Here is a 20526-nt window from a genome sequence, read left to right on the forward strand (position 1 = left end):
CAGTACTGAATCAAACCCCATCCCTAAAGATGACCCCACCAGTCTGGATCAGATCAAACATTCTGACCCTTCACTTTTTTGTACAAAACTATAGGAGAAAACTTATTTGGTGTTTAAATTTAGGTTTTGGATTTGACAAGGATTGTCAGAATCTTTTCTATGAGATAAAAGAATTTCTGTTCGAACTTGGCACCTAAGCCTTTTGTTTATTTCTTGAAAGATAGACAGATATGAAGTAGATCAGCAGACACGTCGACTTATGAAATAGACTCAAAGAAAACCTGTAATGATTGACAGCTAATAAACATTACATAAAACGTTAAAAGCAAAGAACCAAGTGGTATCCTCCCTTTTATTTCTTCCTTTCTAATTCTTCTCCCTTGCCCAATGATCTACCAAGTTCTCAATACAGATCTAAAGTAAATAACCCACCTAGAGCAATGCTGCATGTGGCAATATAGAGAATCACAATATGGTGGGTGGGGAATCCAAGTCTCTGCCTTTAGAGCTTTGATGCCGAACCCAATGCCAATTTTTTGGGGTAAGGCATGTTATTTTGTGTAAGTTTTTGCAGTCCAGTGAAATGCATGTTGAACATTGTGGTGTGATTTTACCAGTGTTTACCTGTAACAGAAACCATGACCTTGTGCTTCCAAGTATAGAGGAGCATAGGAGTTCCTTTCTTGTCAACGTGCTTCTTGCAACGTGCAAGTCTAGCAGTGAAATATTAGTCTGAGCACTATCACATGACTAGGAAATGGAGATTTCCACTCCATAAGTTCATTCTAATTATTTTGGTACAAACTGTAAAGGAAAAGAAGTGGCAGGGGAGAACAGGTGAGTATGGAGGGTTGGGGTCAGGGTCCCAGAAACAATCTTACTTTGCTCTGCTAAATAAGGTGTGACTATTTCCACTTCTGAAAAATATATTTGCTTGGCTTCAATACTAGGGCCGGAGCTTTGTTTACATTCCAATTGCATGCAACTTTAAATCACAGACTCAAAAAAATATGTTATTAATAAAAAACTAGGCTATACATATTTTCCAACACTGGCCCCCTCTTACTTCTCTCAGCGATTTGTTTTTTCAATATTGACTTTTATACTACCATTGGATGGCCCCCTTATTTTGCACCCATATTAATGGCACCATGCAATAGCTCTACCTGTGACTGTCCCTTCAGTGGATTCCAGGAAATCCAAGTCAGTGTTTCTCTGGAATTGTTAAAAAGCCATTATTGGAGACTGATTTTTGGAATGGTTTTTCTACTACCTGGGCTATAAAACCTTAATGGCCACTAACATAAAACAGTCATGAAAATGTCCTTCTGCGTTTCCCCATAAAAGCTTTCAGCACAAAATGGCGCCCGCATATCCAGTGCTATTTACATTTTGAAAAAATCCAATTGGTCTACAAGTGTTTTATGTCTTTTTCCATAGTGCTTATTTATTGCTTTTAAAAGAGAATGGAAGCCAATATAAATATAAAATGAGCAATATTGATCCAGAGCTAATTGGATATGTGTACTATAGATAGACGGACTCACTAGCTACTTTATTAGGTACACCTGGGTCAACTATATGTTAATACAGATATTTGAACAGCCAATCACATAGTAAGGACTCAATGCATTTAGGCATGTAGACATTGTTAATACTAATCTGAGTATTCCAGAAATGCTGATTTGTTCGGATTTTCATGGACAATCATTGATACGGAGATTTTGAGAATGATCAAAAAAGAATGAATATCCAGTAAGTGGAAGTCTCTAGGTGAAAATGCCATGTTGATACTAGAGGTGCCAGCAAGAAAGCTCTGTAGAGAAGCATCTGAACCCCTCTATCACTCAATTTCCATTTGTTTAAACTAAGAATAGGCACCTAGGGTTACAGCTTGCCTAAATCACCAAATTTGGACAAGAGAAAATTGGAATTGTTGCCTGGTCTCTAGTGGATGAGTGACATTTGGACGGTGGGGTCAGAATTTGATGTCATCAACATGAAATCCTACCCTATAGGTAGGATCTACCCTATAGTTCAAGATGGTGGTGGTGTTTTTAGGACTATTTTCTTATATTATACTCCTTAGTACCAACTAAGAATTGTTGAAATGACTCAGTCTAGCCTAATATTGTTACTGACCATCCTTTTATGACCACAGTGCCCCCATGTTATTAAAGCAGATGGAAGCATAGATTGTGCCATAGCTCAAATCATCTCAAACTGGTTTCTTGACCATGACAATGAGGTCAGTGGGCTCAAATGACTTTCATAGTCACCAGATCCCAGTCCAATATGGCATAATTGGAATGTGGTGGAACAAGAAATTGTGCATTATGGATGTGCAGCTGAAACATCTGCAGCAACTGGGTGAGGCTATCTTGTCAATATGAGCCAAATCTCCGAGGAATGATTACAGCACCTTGCTAAATCGGTATCAGGCAGAATTACAGCTGTTCTTATTGCAAAAAGGAGGTCCAACTCGGTACTATACAGGTGTACCTATTAAAGGGGCCAATGAGGATGGATGGATGGATTGATAGATAGATAGATAGATAGATAGATAGATAGATAGATAGATAGATAGATAGATAGGTCTAGTTTTAGTTTTTAATTAGTGTCATGTCATGAATAGCCACTGAATAATAATCAAATAATTTTTGCTCCCTGTTCAGGCAGTGCTTGATATATTACACCTATTGCAAGCTATAGTTATTTCTTTTTAGATTCTGGGCTCTTTCTATTAAATTATGCTATGCTTATTTTTTTTTTTTAGCTCAAAGGTGCCTATAGACCCAATGAATCAGTGTACCTAGGATATGTTTCTTTCAATTTTTTTATACTGTGTCACCCACTGCTGTCCTATCACTTTCAGATCACTTCAGGTCCTCCCACTGCCAACCAACATTGACATTTTAGTGGCTTGGAGGGAAAGCGGAGTACATGTAGCACAATTTGAAAAAAATCTGAGAACAGACATGATCTGAATATAGGTTTTCTCACACTGGCCTGTAGTGGAGCGTTTACAAAATAATTCATAAACTTTGCCATCGGACTCCAAATTTGTCATCCGTGGAGCCTGATACTATAATAAAATATCAATATCAGTATACAGTATGAGCAGATGGCATTTTAGTCCTAAATGACCACGATCCAAGCAAACAGCTGTTTCCCCAAGAAGACAGATTTGTAAATAGCCAGAGGCAATGATGTTATATTTAAAGCTTCTGGATGTGCTACATAACACAGTGTGAGCGTTTAGCCGAAATGAGATTGTCTCCTAATAAAATTCCCAATCGGGGAAAAAAGTGTTCAAATTTGTGACATGGAATGACAGGAAAAGGGCAAAGATACAATGTAAGCTGCCTGAAATTAGATTTAAATACCGTGTTTGAAGAATCTAACATGTTATATCTGTGCTATTCCAACATACCGAGCACATACACAGCTGCACGTTAGGACCAGGCCGGCCTGCAGCAGTTCAGTACAAGCCCCATTGGAGGGAGCAGCGTGGGAAGAGTGCTATGATAACCTTATTGTTAGGATGCAATGTTCAGTAACCCAATAAACCCATATCAATGAATTCAAGATACAGAATTAGGGAACTTGAGAAATGTGTAAAAATATGAATGCCTTTTTTTCATTGCATCATGACTTTGTCAAAAAAATATTAATTTACTAATCATATTTATGATCATACGCCATTCCCCAACCCCTCCAGCAATTTTGGTAAACATATTATGTTCATAAGCTTTGCAATTAACTTTAGGTCAGCAAGGTAATTTTATAAAATGGCAAACATTTGCCTTATCATTACAAAGTTTTGTTCACTTGGACTATTAGTCCTCATAAGTGGTCAATGAGGTCAATGTGGGACACCTGTAGGGACATTAAATTTTCACCCAAGAGGATCAGAAACAATTGTCTGTGATGCCAAAAGGATGAAGGATCCCTAAGGAGCTTAGAACCAGGCTGATAGATTACTCAACTGCTTTAAAAGTTTAGATGAATTCAGATTTCTTTTTTGAAAATAGAAACTGAATGATACCCCAGTAAACCAGTCCATTTAACTGGCACTTAGTTTGGGCCTGATTTTTAAAATTATTAAAATACTGGAGAAGGAAAACTTCTGGAGAAGGAGAGAGAACATCTGTGATCCAGCACACCTGGAATGGATCTGGTACAGGCCCAAAACATTTGCCACTAAATAACAAATGATTTTTAAGAAATTCCGGGATTGCTGGATTACGCAGGTTTTCCTATGATAGTCTATCTTCTCCAGTCTTGGGGAACCTTAATAAATCAGTCCAGTTTACATTATTGGGGCAAGAATACATAAACTAAGGGCCAGTTTACATTATTGTACCTTAAATGGACTGGTTCACTGGGTGCGTTGTGTCTTTTGTTGTTCTTCTTCATGGATGATGGCCAATTCTGCCTCCTAAAAGACTAGAACTACCCTCTCCTAAAGTCTCTGTGCTGCTGTGTTCACCAACATTGGGAAAAAAATGGAGGCGAGTGCTGGTTCATAAATTGTACTCTGACCCCAATCAGTCATCTATTAAAAAACCTTCACATGGAATCATTCTTGGCTTTCAGTCAAATGACAGCTACGCTATTTTATTTCCCAAAGCATGTAAAAACAACTTGATGAATTCCTGTCTTGCATTGTACGTAACAGTTCCCTTGATGCCACTACAGCTGCTCTTCCGGGATCTCAAATACACAAATTGGCTGCTGTGATTGACAGGGGGATATTTTGCGGTGTTTTGCCATTGCACCGGTTAGGGACAGGGGTGACACCTCCACGGGCATCAAGTCTCTTCTACTCTAATTGCTTCTTTAAATGGCCCTCCAACCTGCTCTCCATTATCAAGCAGCGGCAATGCATGCCACCTTGCAAAGTCAATGTAGATTTTGGATGATAAATTTAGCTGTCAGGCAGCCAGCTGCAGTGTGGTCTGTCGCCTGGTAGAGTTGATATAAACCAAGGACCCCATTCTCGCTCCATACTCTCGCACATGCCGATGGAACATGAACACTTGTGTATATTAAAATAGTAATTTCTACTCTGCTGGTGACCTCTTGTTTAGAGGGCCTCTGGCAACAAATGAATCACCGGAGTATAACCAGCTCTGAGAAGCAGGCAGCAAGAAAAGAGAAATCTCATTGTCAATTATTATACTGAAAGAGGGGGTAAGAAATGGGGGCGAAAAAAGAGAAGAATGATAAAGAAAGGAAGAGAAAAAGAAGAATGAGAGAGGAGGGGAAACAGAAATAAAAAGATTAAGAAAAGGGGAAGAAAAGAGTAGACTGTGGGGGCACAGACAGAGGAGAAAAAAAACAAAAATAATGAACAGAGAAAGAGGAGAAAAAGTAAGGGGACAATACGTGACGAGGGCAGAGAGAGAAGATAATAAAGAGGGGCCCGGAGCAGGGAATACAGCGTAGGGGCACATGACAGGTGTGCTCGTGCTGCCCTGGAAAGAAAGGGGGGGTAGGAGTAGGATTGAATTTCAGTGAGAAGGAGGGAGGGAGAGGAGTTAGGGTCGGAAGTTTAAAGGGGGGTGGAGAGTTAGTAGATAAAAAGGACAGGATAACGGAGGTACAGCACATTTTTAGGAGAGAAGAAATTTTCCCACCCACCCGCCCTGTTCTAAGGTGCGTGGAGGCGGTTGTGGTTTGGTGGAAGGTGAGCGTTCTGGATTAATTGAGGTTGTGGGGGGCACCCAAGGTGGTGGTAAATACCCCCCCCCTCTTTTAAGTGGTGAAAGGCGGAGGCCCCTGAGGTGGTGCTGTGATGATTTAGTGGTTGGGTTATTATGAAAAGTGGTGGTGTGGCGGACTTCATCTTCCGGACCGTCAACCTAGTTGTTTTGGGTGAAAATGTTTGGTTATACTTGAACTTGGTTTTAGTAAATAAAGGGTTAAGTGAGAATTGATAAGGTTAGTGATGGGTTAATTTAGATAGTTATTTAAATGTTATTTAAATTGTTATTTATTTGTTGATTGGTTTTTTGTTTGTTTGTTTATGTTGTTGTACTTATTTACATGCTATTTAATTTATGGTTATTTAAATTGTTAATTTATGTTAAATAAACGGCTGCTTGCCAGCCATTTTAAATGCACTCAGGTGTGGAGTTTCATTTGGGGAGTGGGGCTGGCAAGGAGAAGTATATTGAAAGGGTTAAAGGGGGAGAAGCTGGAAAGGGCATGGTACGAGCTACCCTGGTCAAGAAGGGCAGACAGGAGGAAAAGATAAGAATAAGAGAAGAGGGAGAAAAGAGAGAAGAAAATGGGAGATGGGGCAGAAAAAAAGAAGATGGGGTGAAACAAAGACAAAGGAGAAAAAAGAAGGGAGCAGAAAGAAGGAGAAGCCGAGCGAAGGCCAAGAATAGAGGAGGAAGAGAGAAGGGAAAATGGGAAGCAGAAAAAAGGCGACTAAAGGGAAGGTAGGTAGGTAGGTAGGTAAGAAAGATATATGGGGAAATGAGAGATGGAAGAAGGCAGAGGAAAGTATAATGAAGGACAGGGGGCATAAAAGAAAAGATTGAAATAAAGAAAAAGTAAAAGGGGGCACTAGACCCCAGATAAAATAAGTATCAAGCTTACAGAAGGAGCGGAAGCTCTGTAATTATTTAGGGGGGGGGGGTAATTTTCTAAGCTTAAGGAGGTGCACAGCTCATTTGAAAAGCATTGCCATTTTTGTAGAAGAAGGGGGAAGAGGCTGAGGAGTCCACAGTGGTGTAAGAATTGTGGCTACTTATCCACACTTTTAAAGAGTTGATTGAATGGATTCTGGGAAAGTAGTCCTACAACAATCTGCAGCACTGGTAAAAAGGCAACTTTTTCTACCTTTTAAGTGAAAGTGTGAAACCTATTTAACAGATTTGTTGTCAAAAAATGTTCCCAACACATTTTCCATATAGGCACCAAAGTTGGGGAAAAAGTGTACATGGAGGGCAGTGCATGCTGGGTCTTGTAGTTTTAAGCCAGGACACCTAGAGGCTCAATGGTTGCTCACCCCCGATCTATTATACTTGTTTCAGATGGCATAACAGCATCTGCAAAATCAATATCTGGTCTTGGCTGTCATACCGCATGCACCATAAATAGGATAAAACCTCTGAAATGTCTTTTCCATTGACACGCCGCCTATCCTAATAACAGCCGCGTCTGTTACTCCACACGGAGCGAGGCCAAGGCCCAGACCCGACATCCCCGGGAAGACGGCACAAGCCAGCCCCCAGTCTGCTGAAAGGCTTTAAAATTTCCCTTCAATATTTTATTGATCTATAATACATTAATGTCATCAGGAGGCTGAACAGTCTTCAAACAAATTGAAATGAGATTAATTTATATGTAATCATATGTCCAATAAGAGTAAATAGCACGAGTGTTCTGATTACATTAAACTAATGCATGGCTTGGAAATGTGCAGAGCAAGGAATTTCTGATAATGGAAGGTCTTTCCTGATGAATATACAGTATATGAGAGAAGCAGGGTGGACTGGATAAGCAATATTTTGACTCTTTAAAAGCATTTACTTTGGCTTAACATCAGGGATCCTTTACTTTTACACCCCTAGTGCTAATGAGACATGAATTAAAGTAAATCTAAAGCCAAATAAGAGATAAAAAGTATTAATTTGGAATAAAATAAGGAAGGTTTAAAACCCTTAACAGGTCTTCCTTGTGTTCCACGTGCTTTGATAATTTTTCCTTTAGAATCAACTCCCTTTGTCCCTTTTTTCCCCATCTGCCTTTTTGTTCTATAGCATTTTTTTTAGGTTAGAAAAGGTTTAAGTGGCAATAAATTATTATGTGGCACTTATTATTATTTACCTATATATATATAAATGGTAAGAAAAAAAGCACTTGTGGGTTTACCCAATTTTAATAAATTTTTTGCAGATGGATCCCCCATGGCCCATGTAACTGGGGGTAAGGAGTACTTTGTGCTACAAATTTCCCTTCTTTTTTTTTTTTTTAACTAGGAAGGTTGTAACATGTGGTATTATGAGTCTCACGGTCAGCAAATTGCAATGTTTCCAATACAGGATATCTAATCCATCAGACCACAATAATGCCCAATGGTGCACCAAGAGACGTACTGAACATTGACGATTGATGATAAAAATATTCACCCTTTAAAATGCTATTTTCTGGTTGAAATATAACAGCACCAAAGCTGCCAGTTTAATTACATACATGTAGTTTAAGGTATTTAGAAGCATTTAGCTTTTCTCTCCAATGTCTATGTGTTTTTCCTGCTTGCAGTACGATACAATGGAATGTGACGTGAGCACAGCGAGCTTTGTCATGTTGCAGTAATTTTTTTACACTATAAAACTAAATGGCCCAAAAGCATGAGGTTGAAATATATTCTTTTTTTGTGTACAGATGTGAGCCTCTGACAAGTAAACACAACTTGGCACAGAGGGCTGCTGCTAAACATCTCAACAGGTGAATAATTAATAGAGGAAACAGAGAAAAAGAAAATCACACAATGCATGATGCCCAAGATGAAATTATAGGTCCCAACAACGCAGAGGGAAGCCATACGGGTATAACACTGGATCATTTATTCACAGCAAAGATTCTGTTCAACTGCTGTAATTCACACTCTACAAGAGGGTGAAATCAATAATAGGGGTCAACAGAACCTTGTGTCTTGTGCCTCAAGGCTGCTTATTGACTATGAATGCTCCTCAGCTGTTCAATGAGGTCCTCATGGGCTTTCCTACTCCCATAGGCTTAATAAGACCCTCATCTTTGAACATCCATGGCCCAATACCTTTTACTATCATCCTACTGCATAATGAGACTGACAATCACAAGATTAACACTTAAATAGTCCAGCATAATAATAGGCTAATCTGTTGAACAAGTCAAGAGTTTGATAGTCTGTCTTCTCCAGTCTTGGAGAGCTTTATTAAATAAGGCCCAAAGTGTTTTGAGGGTTGCAGAATAATCTATTTTCAAAACTATTGTCAGACACCTAGCATAAAGTACAAATGAACATGAGCTTATATTTCAGTTGACTCCAGATTTGATGTTTTACCTGTAGTAGGGATCATTTTTAATTGGAAAGAAATTGCCACCACCCACTAAGATTTTAAAACCTACCTCACCCCCTACAAAGCTTCATTCTTATCTAGTTCTGTCACCATCATATATGTCACCAGCATTTATAACCTGCAGGCTTGAGCAAGGAGAAGATAAATGACTAACAGGAGGGCAAAAAACTCTTTTAAAGCAAAGTTAAATTTGCCCCAACAGGGGAAAGAAAATCCTTCATGACCCCGAGAGGCAATCGGACATTCCCTAGATCCACAGTCTTCATTGTCCTTACTCTTGTTTGCAAATCTTGTAAATGTGGTGTCCCTACACCTCAATCGAGTTCTATAAATCTCTCCATCAACCCCAGAGCCTACACCAAACCTCAAAAGCCATCACACTATAAAAACCATCCTGATTTCATGCAGAGCCACCGGCATTGGCAAGTATTGTATGGATTCAAAGTTTTGCACATTGTTTGGCAGTTCCAGTTCCAAGTCACAATGAAGAGATCATGGAAAAACCTTCACATTACCCCTCTCACTAGCTGCACTTAGTGACAATAAAAATGGATTTTCTTTGGGCCATAACCTACGTCACAGCACAGATCTGGAATAAACTCTGTGTGGTCCTTCAGAGGTTGAAACAATTCATCTAATCAATTCAATTTACAGCCAAGCTTCACTGGAATACCATTTAAACAACGGAGTATTGGCTGATGGAATGAGATTAATTAATGTCTTGCCCAATCAGGCAGCGAAACATTTAGAACCACATTAAGAGCGGCTTTCCATTGTGTCCTTCTAGCCTCATAATATTCTGTTTTCTACCTGGGAAAAACATGCACTGAAATGAAACTTTCTTTTGTAAAGCTTACAGAGAAAAGGGCTCATTAGTGAGGATTATATTAACCCACTAAAGTCTCATATAATCATTATTATGGTAATATTATTTCTAAAGCAATTTTCAGTGTTTTTAAATCTGCAGTTTTTGATAAAATAGTACCTGTTGGTCTTTCCATGAAGGTCCTTCTTCTAGTTATGGGGTAATAATGTTCTGTCCAAGGTTTTATAATTACAAATTATACAAAAAAAGCTATTTTTTTTTTGCTTATAACCCTAAAATTTCACTTTACTTTCAATCACCATATCTACGTACACTCTGACCTTTAGTCACCCAACCTACTTACCTCTGGTCAAAGTATGTAAAAATAATGGAGTACTTACTATTTAAATATCTGTAGCTCTGATGTAATTCAGAAAATGAACATATACACACACAAACCTACTACAAAAGCAAACATGAAAAACAGAACAACATTCTTTTCTTCTTCCTCCGACACAATGACGAGTGAGCATGAACAAGCCCCTAATAATACATCAAGGTATTTTTTGAGAAACATTTTGCTGGAAAATGTTTTGTGAAGAAAGTGCACAGCTTCCATGGGGATCATTTCCCTTCAATCCAAATGTGGTTAGATGAATAAAAAAAAGAGTTTGGGAAGTGATGCTGATTGTTTTATTTTCTAACATAAGAGAAGCTTCTGAAGTCGCCACTAAACCCCACTGGGACATTTTCAGATGGGCATCAATGTTATGTTGAGATAAAACCCCTAAATAGTTGGAAAGTTGTTTTTAAAAATTCATTGGTGCTTCGGAGATCTTCTGCACAGCCGAGATTTGCCCTGATAGGAATATTCAGCTAAGGAAGCTCATTCGTCATTCTCTCTCATGGAATGATGCTGTCTGGCTAATTTTTTTGTCTTTTTTGTTATCACACAATCATTTAGTTGTTATTGCAGCATTTGTAGCATTCACTTTTTTTTGTCTTTGTTGCAGATAGCTTGGAAATGTGTCCATTCAGTGGTCACTTGTATATCATTGGGAAATTCTAGAGCTGCTTTGAATTTTGATTAAACATGTTTCCCTGGCTCTGATGATTATTCTTCTTTAATTACCAAGTATGTCACTCACATCCAACAAGCAAGCATTGTGCCAGCAGCCCAGGAGAATGTGCAACAGAGTAGGAAAAATTCATTGCATTTCTTCAAAGTAGATCTAAACTTGGATGACACCTAGCTGGCTATAGTATCACAAACATCTCGGTCCTACTTACATCCTTCAGCGCCTTTCAACGACTTTTACATCTACATTCACCCCATTTTTAAACGCAAATGATTGCCTATGGCTTTTGTGTTTTTACATCCAGACAACCTAATAAGAGGTTTCCTCCTAATCAGAAACACAGAAAGTAGGAGTACACTTGCCTACATGAAGATGTTGAAACGTACAAAGATGGTGAGTCCTTTTCTTGCAAAAGGGCAGGAAATGAAATCTGTGTCACGTGCAAAGGGAATCCAAAGTTATTGACACCCATTAGTAGTTCTGGGTCCAGAGTGGGCCCACAGATCAAAGCCTCATCCTTTCATACCAGAACAAGGTTTCAGAAACAGCCATACTTTACCAACAATAACCACCCTAATAATGGGGTTCTGCCTAATATTGATTTTGAAAGTTTTTCCATGTAGCTCATTTCCCCTCATTTTCATAGCGGGGGCTCCCGTCACATGAAGGAGAGATTGGCCAATGGTGTGGCGAGCTGCAGCTGAAGCTTACATATCTATTTCGGGAACAAAAGGCCTCGTTTTAAGCCATCAGACAACCTGCTGGTGCCTCATGCGATAGCAAAACATGAAATCAATGGGATCAATACGGAGACAGACAAAAGAAATGTTTTGAATGCAAACAAAATGCTTGAATAAATATTTGAACATAGAAAAGACCGGAATGGAGACATGAAGAAGATGAGGCTTTTAAGCAGAGCTTGTCATCGAACACTGAACAGATGGAAGGCAGGAAGCAAGATTCATAAAGCAGTCTTGAAAGCATTGCTCCAGTCTCTCCATTCCATATATAAAAATCCATCCTTAAATGTTATTAAAAATGTCTTCATAATTTCATTTTGAAAACTGCTAACAACTTCACAGGTCTACTCTTTGCTAAAATAGTCCTAGCTGCAGTTATTTATATATATATTCGATCGTATGGTGGACCAGAGGTTTGGGAAAATTTTACAGGCATCCTATGCAAAACAAGTTTAATCTTTGGTAGCATGCTCCCAGGAATCTTGGATGCTTAAAAGAGTGTTGGGTGTGTTGGGAGTGTTGCTAAATGTGCCATTCTAAAGTTATATAGTCTCCAGTCAAAACCAAAACTTGAGTCTTAGGATGGGTATAGGAAGCACAACCTGCTTGTTCAGATATTTCTAAACTTTATTCCTAACCCAATATGACAGCACAATTTATTTATTAATCCAATTACCAAGCACCACCATGACACGGATAGGAAGTCCTTTGTTCCCATTCCATGGGAGCATGACATATTGCTTTCTTCAGTCCTGATGGCAAATATATATGGGAGCCTCCATGAGTATTACCTGTTGCTTTGGCATGCATGAACAAAGCATAAAATATAATACATTGCACCTTACCAGTTCTTGTCCTAGATGAGGTAGGTGCCTTTGTTTTCTTTTTCTTCCTTATTTGCTTCTTTATTTTTACCTGGTGATCCAAATGGCAATGCATTCTGTGCTATGGGGCTGCCTTTCTTAACCTTTTTAACATGGGGGAACCCTTGAAATAACTTTCAGGACTTGGGGAATCACTGCTGTAATTACTACTATAACCACAACTCATAAAAGGTTAATGTGGTGGTCATTGGGAAGATTGTCAGCCTTACAGATAGCCAAGAAGATCATTGGTGTCACTTATACTGACCTAAGAGGCACAAATTGCTCAAGGAACCTCTAGCAGCCTAAAGCTTGGAAAATTACAAAACACAAGATTTAGGAATTCGATACATTTATGGTTGTTCCTTGACATGAGCTGTCCATCTTCCATTCCAGCTTGAGATCTGTGAGTCCCAACCTAAAGATTGTAATTAATCCCAGGAATACTGAATATAAAAGTACAAATTACACAAAAATATGCCAAGTCTAAAAATATATAGAAGGAGCTTACCAAGAAGAGAGCCCTGAAGTTGGCCAGGTCTCCGAAGAACTCCTCAACACTGACAGCTCTGGGGTCGAAAGCGAAGTACTCTCCCAAGTTGTCGTAAAGCTTGCTCATGTTGTTGTGCATGTTGGTCAGCTTCTCGCACTGTTCCCGGGCAGTCTTTGCAAAGACGTAATAAGTTGTCAAGGTAAAAATTCTCAAAAAGGTAAAACCTTACATTACAAATGCTATGTTTACCATGAATAGTGTTTTTGCTGATACAAAGGCATAGCGAAGGTAACCCATAACAATTTAGTTCACCAACTGCAGCATAATGCTGGATGGTTTGCTGCTCTAAAATTAGACAGACCTTTAGTAATGCTGTCATTTTACTAATTCAGTTCAGGGTAATGGGAATGTTTTAAAGATGGTAAGGAAAAAAAACACACTCATAACCAGTAAATTAGCTTCTTTTCCACCTAGTCACATGGTCACCAATGTCCAGGCACTAATTAGGTTGTCTTTGCCTTTGGGCACTATTCAGCTACAGCCATTGACTGTTTAGCCAAGGGTACACCTAAACATCAGCTCTACAATCCTCTTTAGCAGAACTCAACATTGTGGCATGTAATGTAGACCAACTCATTGAAAAAATGCCTGATTTTATAATTGAAACCATTTTTTTTGTTTTTTAGATCTTCTATCCTGGCCACATCAACAGAGAAATCTCCCTATAATATACAATGAATTTTGGCTCTGATTATGCCCATCTAGGGGTTTTAGGTGTTCCAGTGTTCCTGACCTACTTTGTACATTCTTCTTGTTACATTGTCTGCAATATAAAATTACGTAGGAGGCAGAGAAGGTATACATTTACCCATACCTGGTTGCACTGGGTATGTATTTACCTTTGGTGACACCTGACATGTAATTCCCAAAATGTAACAATGAGTGACCATTCACTAGACACTGTTACGTGGACCCATGTACTTTTCCCTGGGTAAACTGAGATCTAATCTGGGGCAAACCAACAAGTTGGGAGAACCAACAAGCCTTCTTTTCTATAGCAAAAAAATAATAAATAAATAAAACAATGATACCCTTTATATTCTGTAAAATTTGCACTGAACAGGAGTATTATGGTTAAAGTGATAAAAAAAGGGGGTTGAATGGCTTTGGACACTAAATCAAGATGACTGGTGCACCTAGGGGGTATGACCATGACCATCTGAACTCACAAGAAAGGGGTTAAATGGCATTGGACACTTAACCAAGGAGATTGGGGCACATCCATGGCTAAATGGACTCACAAGAAAGGGTTTGAATAGCATTGGACATTCATCCAAGAAGGTTGGGCAGCTGGGGAACATGACCATGACCACCTGGAATCACAAGAAAGGGGTTGAATGACACTGGACGCTCAACTCAGAAGACTGGTGGCACCTAGATGGCATGTCTGGACTTTCAGGAAAAGGGTTAAACGATGGTGGGCACACAACCCAGAAGAATGGTATTTTCCAGGGGGTGAAGCAAAAGTACTGCAGGAGACACCTCTATTATAAAGCTAGATGTTTACAAGGCTGCTTCTCATCTTTTTCAAAGGAAGATTTGGGCTTTAGAATATTGCAAACTTCTGTTGTTGCTCATGTAAGATTTCTGCAAGGTGTCTTTGTGGAAAACAGAAAACTAAACCATTTTTAGCTGACATAGGATAATGATTCACAAGATACAATCATTCATAAGAAAGGATTTAGTAGTTAAATAAAAATTTCATGTGAAAAAAAATAACAATGGCACACTTGTGCTGAAGTTATGTCTCTGAATTGAACATTATGATGGGAAAATTAACACACACAGCTCAAGGAAAGTGTACGGCTTAGTGAATAGACACCGATCTCTATTGTCCTCTGCGGAATCAGGAAAAATAGTACGGCACAAATCTATTTTATCTCATTACAAAACTATCTATATTTCAAGGTAACCCATCCCTGTTATGTTTCTGATTAATATTGAAAAGTGACTTGGCATAATGAACATATTTCTACAATTTAAACATGTTTTTGCACATGGTATGCAAATTCTGGATTCATCTGAAACACCATCTGCCATGGCAGCATTAAGACACCCCCTCCCCTTACTCCTGGAGTCTTATATATGGAAAACAAAGATCTTAAAAATTTGCATATACATTTTTTTTTTACAAAGTTGCCTACTATAATGTGCATGGCTTCAATTGTAGATGCACTGTTGAAAAATATTCTTGAGAAAATATATTTGAATATAAAATGTGTTGTAGTGCCAAAAATCTCACTGGCAGAACTAACAAGTGACTGTTTGTTCCAATATTTGGAAGTATAATGCACTCCACTCCTTGGAAACCCAACTGAACCCCAATGCTATAGGAATCAAGTACATAATAATATATAGCATAGAGTATGGATTAGTTTTTTTTTAATGTTTTTGTATTTCTTTTTATTAATTTGCCTAAGCCAAGTATTCACTTGTGGAGATACCACTTGCCATCATGTAGACACATTAGGAATTGCAAGAAAGTCTCTACAAAAACAGCACAAGTATCTCAGTTGAAAAACTTTTCCTGTCCAATGACAAATTTTGTATTTTTTTTCCCTGCGGTGACAATGTTTACCAAGAGTACACAGATGGATGTCCTTAAGAGGGGGCACAGATGAGACAGTACCAATTGATTTCAAAATTAAAGGAAAGCTCTATATGTTGTTTATCTTTGTTCTGATATCTAAGAAAGAGCAATACCAAATTCCTATCTATGAAGGTCGGAGGTGAGAGAAGATATGCACTATTGCAACTTGGGGGAAAAGGAAAGTTAGCTAAGGCCAGTATGGGGGGAGATATTTTGTTTTTAAAGTGCACTTACACTTTAAAACAAACTAGCGCTAGTATTGGTAAGCTCAAACAAAAATTAGGGCATAACCTTGGATTTAAAGATATGAAATAGTGTTGCTCTAATCTTTTTTGTTGATCTATATAAAACTAATAAAAAGAATTACAATACAGAAATTGTGGAACTTATGCACGCTACATTTCATTAAAGTACACAAGACTATAGTTTGCCCTGTCATTCCGCCCCGTTGCTGCACCCGCCTTGCAAATTCCATTAAAATGACGGCCACAAGTTGTTGGGTACCAGAAATACAGAAGCTGTAAAAATAGAACATAATTCACAGTGTTTATAAACAGTGTTCAGAAACTAAATTGTGAGATACAAAGTAAAATTGCTACTTTTGTATTTACTCTATTGTACTTATCTTCCAAAGAATAATTGTTTTCTTAATAAAAATGTTAAATACTTGATTTCTCATCACTTTCTGTACAAAAGACAATAGTGACCTCGCAAATAAGAACAAAAACGGTAAGAAAAAAACTTAAAAAAGTGAAAAAAAAATGGTTATGGCACTGGATTTGGTTCTTCAGTGGCAATTTCTAGTCAGGTCATGGGTACTGTAGAAGTAATAGTTACCATTCGGTAAAGAATGGTGGCCAAAAAGTAGCTCTTATACTAAGAAAAGATTAGATATTGGTAAAGGAAAGTGCTAAAATCCCCTCTTTTTCTTGTATTTAGAATCTTGAAGAATAGAAAGCTAACCAATGTACAGGTTAAAGATTACTCTTCATCAGGGCTTGGTAATAATTAGCAGATCACGTTCTAGATTGGTATAATAGAAGGGATCTCAATGGGTAAGAGTATGATTTGTCTGGATCCCGACCTTTTTAACATGGTGGGAACCTTTTTTAAACTAGTTCAAATTTTCATGGAATGCCTGCTACAATTACTATATCTTCAACTCACAGTACATTAGTGTGGTGGTCTGCACTGGAGTTCCTCTTACATTGCTGGCCATTGGGAAGAATGTCGCCCTAACAGATAGCTAAAAAGATTATTGGTGTCACTTAAGCTGACCTGAGAGGCACACATTGCTCTTGGAACCCCTAGCAACCTCTGGTGGAACCCTAGAATTCCAAGGAACCCTGGTTGAGAAACTCTGTATCTAGTTAGGCATCAAAAAAAAATGACAGGTTCTTACAATTATATAAATTTTCAGCATTATGTACACTTTAATGCCACAAAACATACCAATGCAAAATAAATATTTCCTAAACACTGCTAAGATCGAACAAGACTAATACGTGTATATTGCCCACAACCAATCACAACCATGATCAATCTTTTATTCCCTTATGTACCTAGAAAGATGATACTATTTTTTTATGCACAAATCTTAGAAATTCATATGCATTGCAATGCCTGTTAGGCTTGTAGAGTCCTGAAAAGGTTGGGAGACTCGACAGTCTACAAAATTAATGTTGCGGAAAGAACAATTAATCATACAGAGCCTAACGAAACTGACGTCCGAAAATCCCAGAGAAAATGCTTTACCAACAAAGATCAGATAAAAAAAAGCTCCGCTTTGGCATGTAAATGCTGATGGTTACAAGAGGTCATCTTAGATGTCCCCTGTCCATTAACTTTATCTATCCAGCACATGAGAGAAAAAAAACATGAGATGGAAAAAATTTGTATTAATCAGCTTAGCTTCAAAAGCTTTCTTCCTCCTTACAACACTAATCTGTATAATATTCCCGATCCTGAGAGCTTGATAAAGAAGACTTTGGGCCTAAAATGATCTTGTCATTATCTTCTTAGTTCATGTTTTATGAACCACTTTTATGTACTTTAAATATACTTTTGAATCCACAAGGGACGGAGGGCGTACCAGGAGGAAGGATGGTAAGCTATAGTTGAAGCAAATCGTTCTCTGAAGATGTTATAAATTGTTGCCATTTCCAGATGTTTTCTTAAAGCTGAACACTGGGCAGTTGAATACACAAATGAATTACAGTGCCTGGCCAAAAAAAGGACACACACCCTAATATTTTGTTGGACTACCTTTAGTTTTGGCTAAGGCATACATTTGCCAAAGAATCAATTTGATAATCTTATGCTACGTCACAGCATTTCTTTCCGTCCAGAGCTGCGTTTTTTTGCCAAGATATTCTATTAATGATGGGAGAGTCACAGAGAGTCGGTGTAAAGTCTTCTTCAGAACATCCAAAAGACTTTAAATTGGATAAAGGCCTGAACTTGGTGGCAAAACCATGTGTGAAGATATCTTATGCCTCCCTGAGCATTTTGAGCCTAAGGAATTCTAGCTTTGCCATCTTGCCTGTGCCATCAGAAAGAAATATATCTATTGATGAAAAACTGTATGTTCAAGTAATCAGCTGACCTCATTGTTCGGGCACATAATGTTGCTAAACCTAGACCTGACCAACAGAAGCAACCCTAGATCATAACACTGCCCCCCACAGGACCTCCAAGTTATATCACTGCCCCCACAGGCACCAAAGATTGTACCACCACCCCCACAGGCACCCCAGATTGTAACACTGCCCCCACAGGCACCCCAGATTGTAACACTGCCCCCACAGGCACCCAAGATTGTACCACTGCCCTCACAGGCACCCCAGATTGTAACACTGCCCTTATAGCCATCCCAGATCATAAAACTGCCCCCACAGAGACCCCAGATCCTATAGGACCCCCAGACCAGATCTCCTCCTCTACAGGACCCCAAGATCATAAAACTGCTCCCACACCGGGACTGCAGATCATAACACTGCCCCCAAAGGCTTGGAATTTTTGGGGGGCCACGCAGTGTATATGAGAACTATTTCCCGCCACCCTCTTCGTTTGTCCATCCAGTCCTGAGAATCAATCCAACAAATTCATAAAAGTACTAAAAGTATACAGCAAATAATAAAATCAAACCTAATAAGTAAATAACAGGACTATAGACTCTAAAAAGCACTGCTCAAAATGTTGTCATAATAATAATAAATCTTATTAACAGAGCTTAGGATACCAGTCATAACCTGGATAGGTGTTTTCCCAAATCCAACAAAAACTAAAAAAAAAGAACAAATTACTTTACTGTACATACATATTTGTACATAATAAAATTCTCTTGCAACGGGATTCTACTTTCTGACCGCGGGGGTTAAATGTATGTTTAGCCCAAGGGTATAGGAAGTAGCAGCTTTAGTTTACCTATTCCTCACTCCTAAAGGTTCGGAGTACAAATAGTTCTCCAAAGCCATTGCAATTCCCTACTCACTAATGGTAGCAGGCTTTCTGAGATCATCGAGTACAATACAGGACCAGGGGTCCTGCACTGCTTGAAAGGGCAACCAGGGGCCATTCTGGAATAGAAAAGAATGTTGGCTCCTGGGGAACAAGGAATAATGCAAGTATATCTGCTAATACTTTCCTGTATAGTAAAAATGAGCATCCATGGTGGTGGTGGTGGTGGGGTGGTCACTGCAAGGCTAATCTTATGCCTTACCAGAGATCACCTTTACCACTATACAGTGAATGTTGTGACACCTTGGTTGTGCTGTGTGTCAAATAGGAATGAATCACAAAGTTTGCTGTACAATGTTACAAATCCTTTGGCTGTAGTGATGAGGCCAATGATATATTTTTTTTTCCTTTTCTGTTACCTTTTCATTAATTTGGAGTAGGACGTATATACATTTTCTACTACAACACAGCTTCCGTGAGACTCCTTTTTTTACAACTCAAGCTCAGCAGGGGTTTTCTATGAATTAAAAACACACCATTATTTTCTTGCACTGTTTAATTCATTCTTTTAAGATAAAAGGCGGTCATTCTACAGCGAGAACAGCCGCAGACAGCAGGTGTCCCTTACCTGGAACAAGCGATTTACATAGTCCCTGTATTATTATTATTATTATTAACCTTTCCAACACTTCTACAGAAATAGGGGTGTCACTGGTTCTCTCCCCCCCTCTCTATAGCACAGAATGGCGCTGTGTGTACAGCACTCATTCATTCATTCGTCACCCCTTTCCTGCTGTAAACAATCAAGAAAGATCATTTCCAGGAACAAAAATTGAACATGGGTATGCAGCACTACCCTACCCCTGGGCTAACCCTAATTAATTCCAACCCTCCCTGTAGGGATAACACTAAAACACATTTTGTACATAACCCTAACCTAGAAATCCTCCATGTTATACTTCATGAAACCCAAACTCTAACCTTCTCTATAAGGGGCCATTTCACTGCATTGACTGCAGACATAATCACACAGACATAATCACACAGTTCACATTCAATTGAAAGGTTTTGGTAACATATTTTGTGGGTGCAGTTGACTATAGCACAGTGTCTGAAGGGACAAGTGGTCTCTGGCTTCCTCCTCACCCCCCTGCAAGGGGACTGCATCTCGACCGCACTCAACCTCAAAAAAAGTAACTCAATAGGGGTGTTTGGGAGTAGCAAAGTGTGCATTCTTTGACCACAAGTCTGAAAGGGGCCCAACTCCTTGACACCCCCATCCCATTCCTAATTAGAGGCACCCCAGCCAGTGACATACATTATCACGCATTCATTGCATATTGGGGGCTGATTTACT

The 20526-nt window shown here is 38.8% G+C and overlaps 1 protein-coding gene across 1 annotated transcript in view; it reads right to left on the minus strand.

Annotated features, from left to right (window-relative positions):
• Window positions 1-20526, minus strand: part of DIAPH2 (diaphanous related formin 2) — a 659108-nt gene that overhangs the window by 139571 nt on the left and 499011 nt on the right. The window contains 1 exon segment of the mRNA XM_072430145.1: window positions 13079-13243. Within this exon segment, the coding sequence (XP_072286246.1) occupies window positions 13079-13243 (165 nt within the window).

The sequence above is a fragment of the Pyxicephalus adspersus genome, chromosome Z (assembly GCF_032062135.1).
Source record: "Pyxicephalus adspersus chromosome Z, UCB_Pads_2.0, whole genome shotgun sequence".
NCBI classification, from domain to species: domain Eukaryota; kingdom Metazoa; phylum Chordata; class Amphibia; order Anura; family Pyxicephalidae; genus Pyxicephalus; species Pyxicephalus adspersus.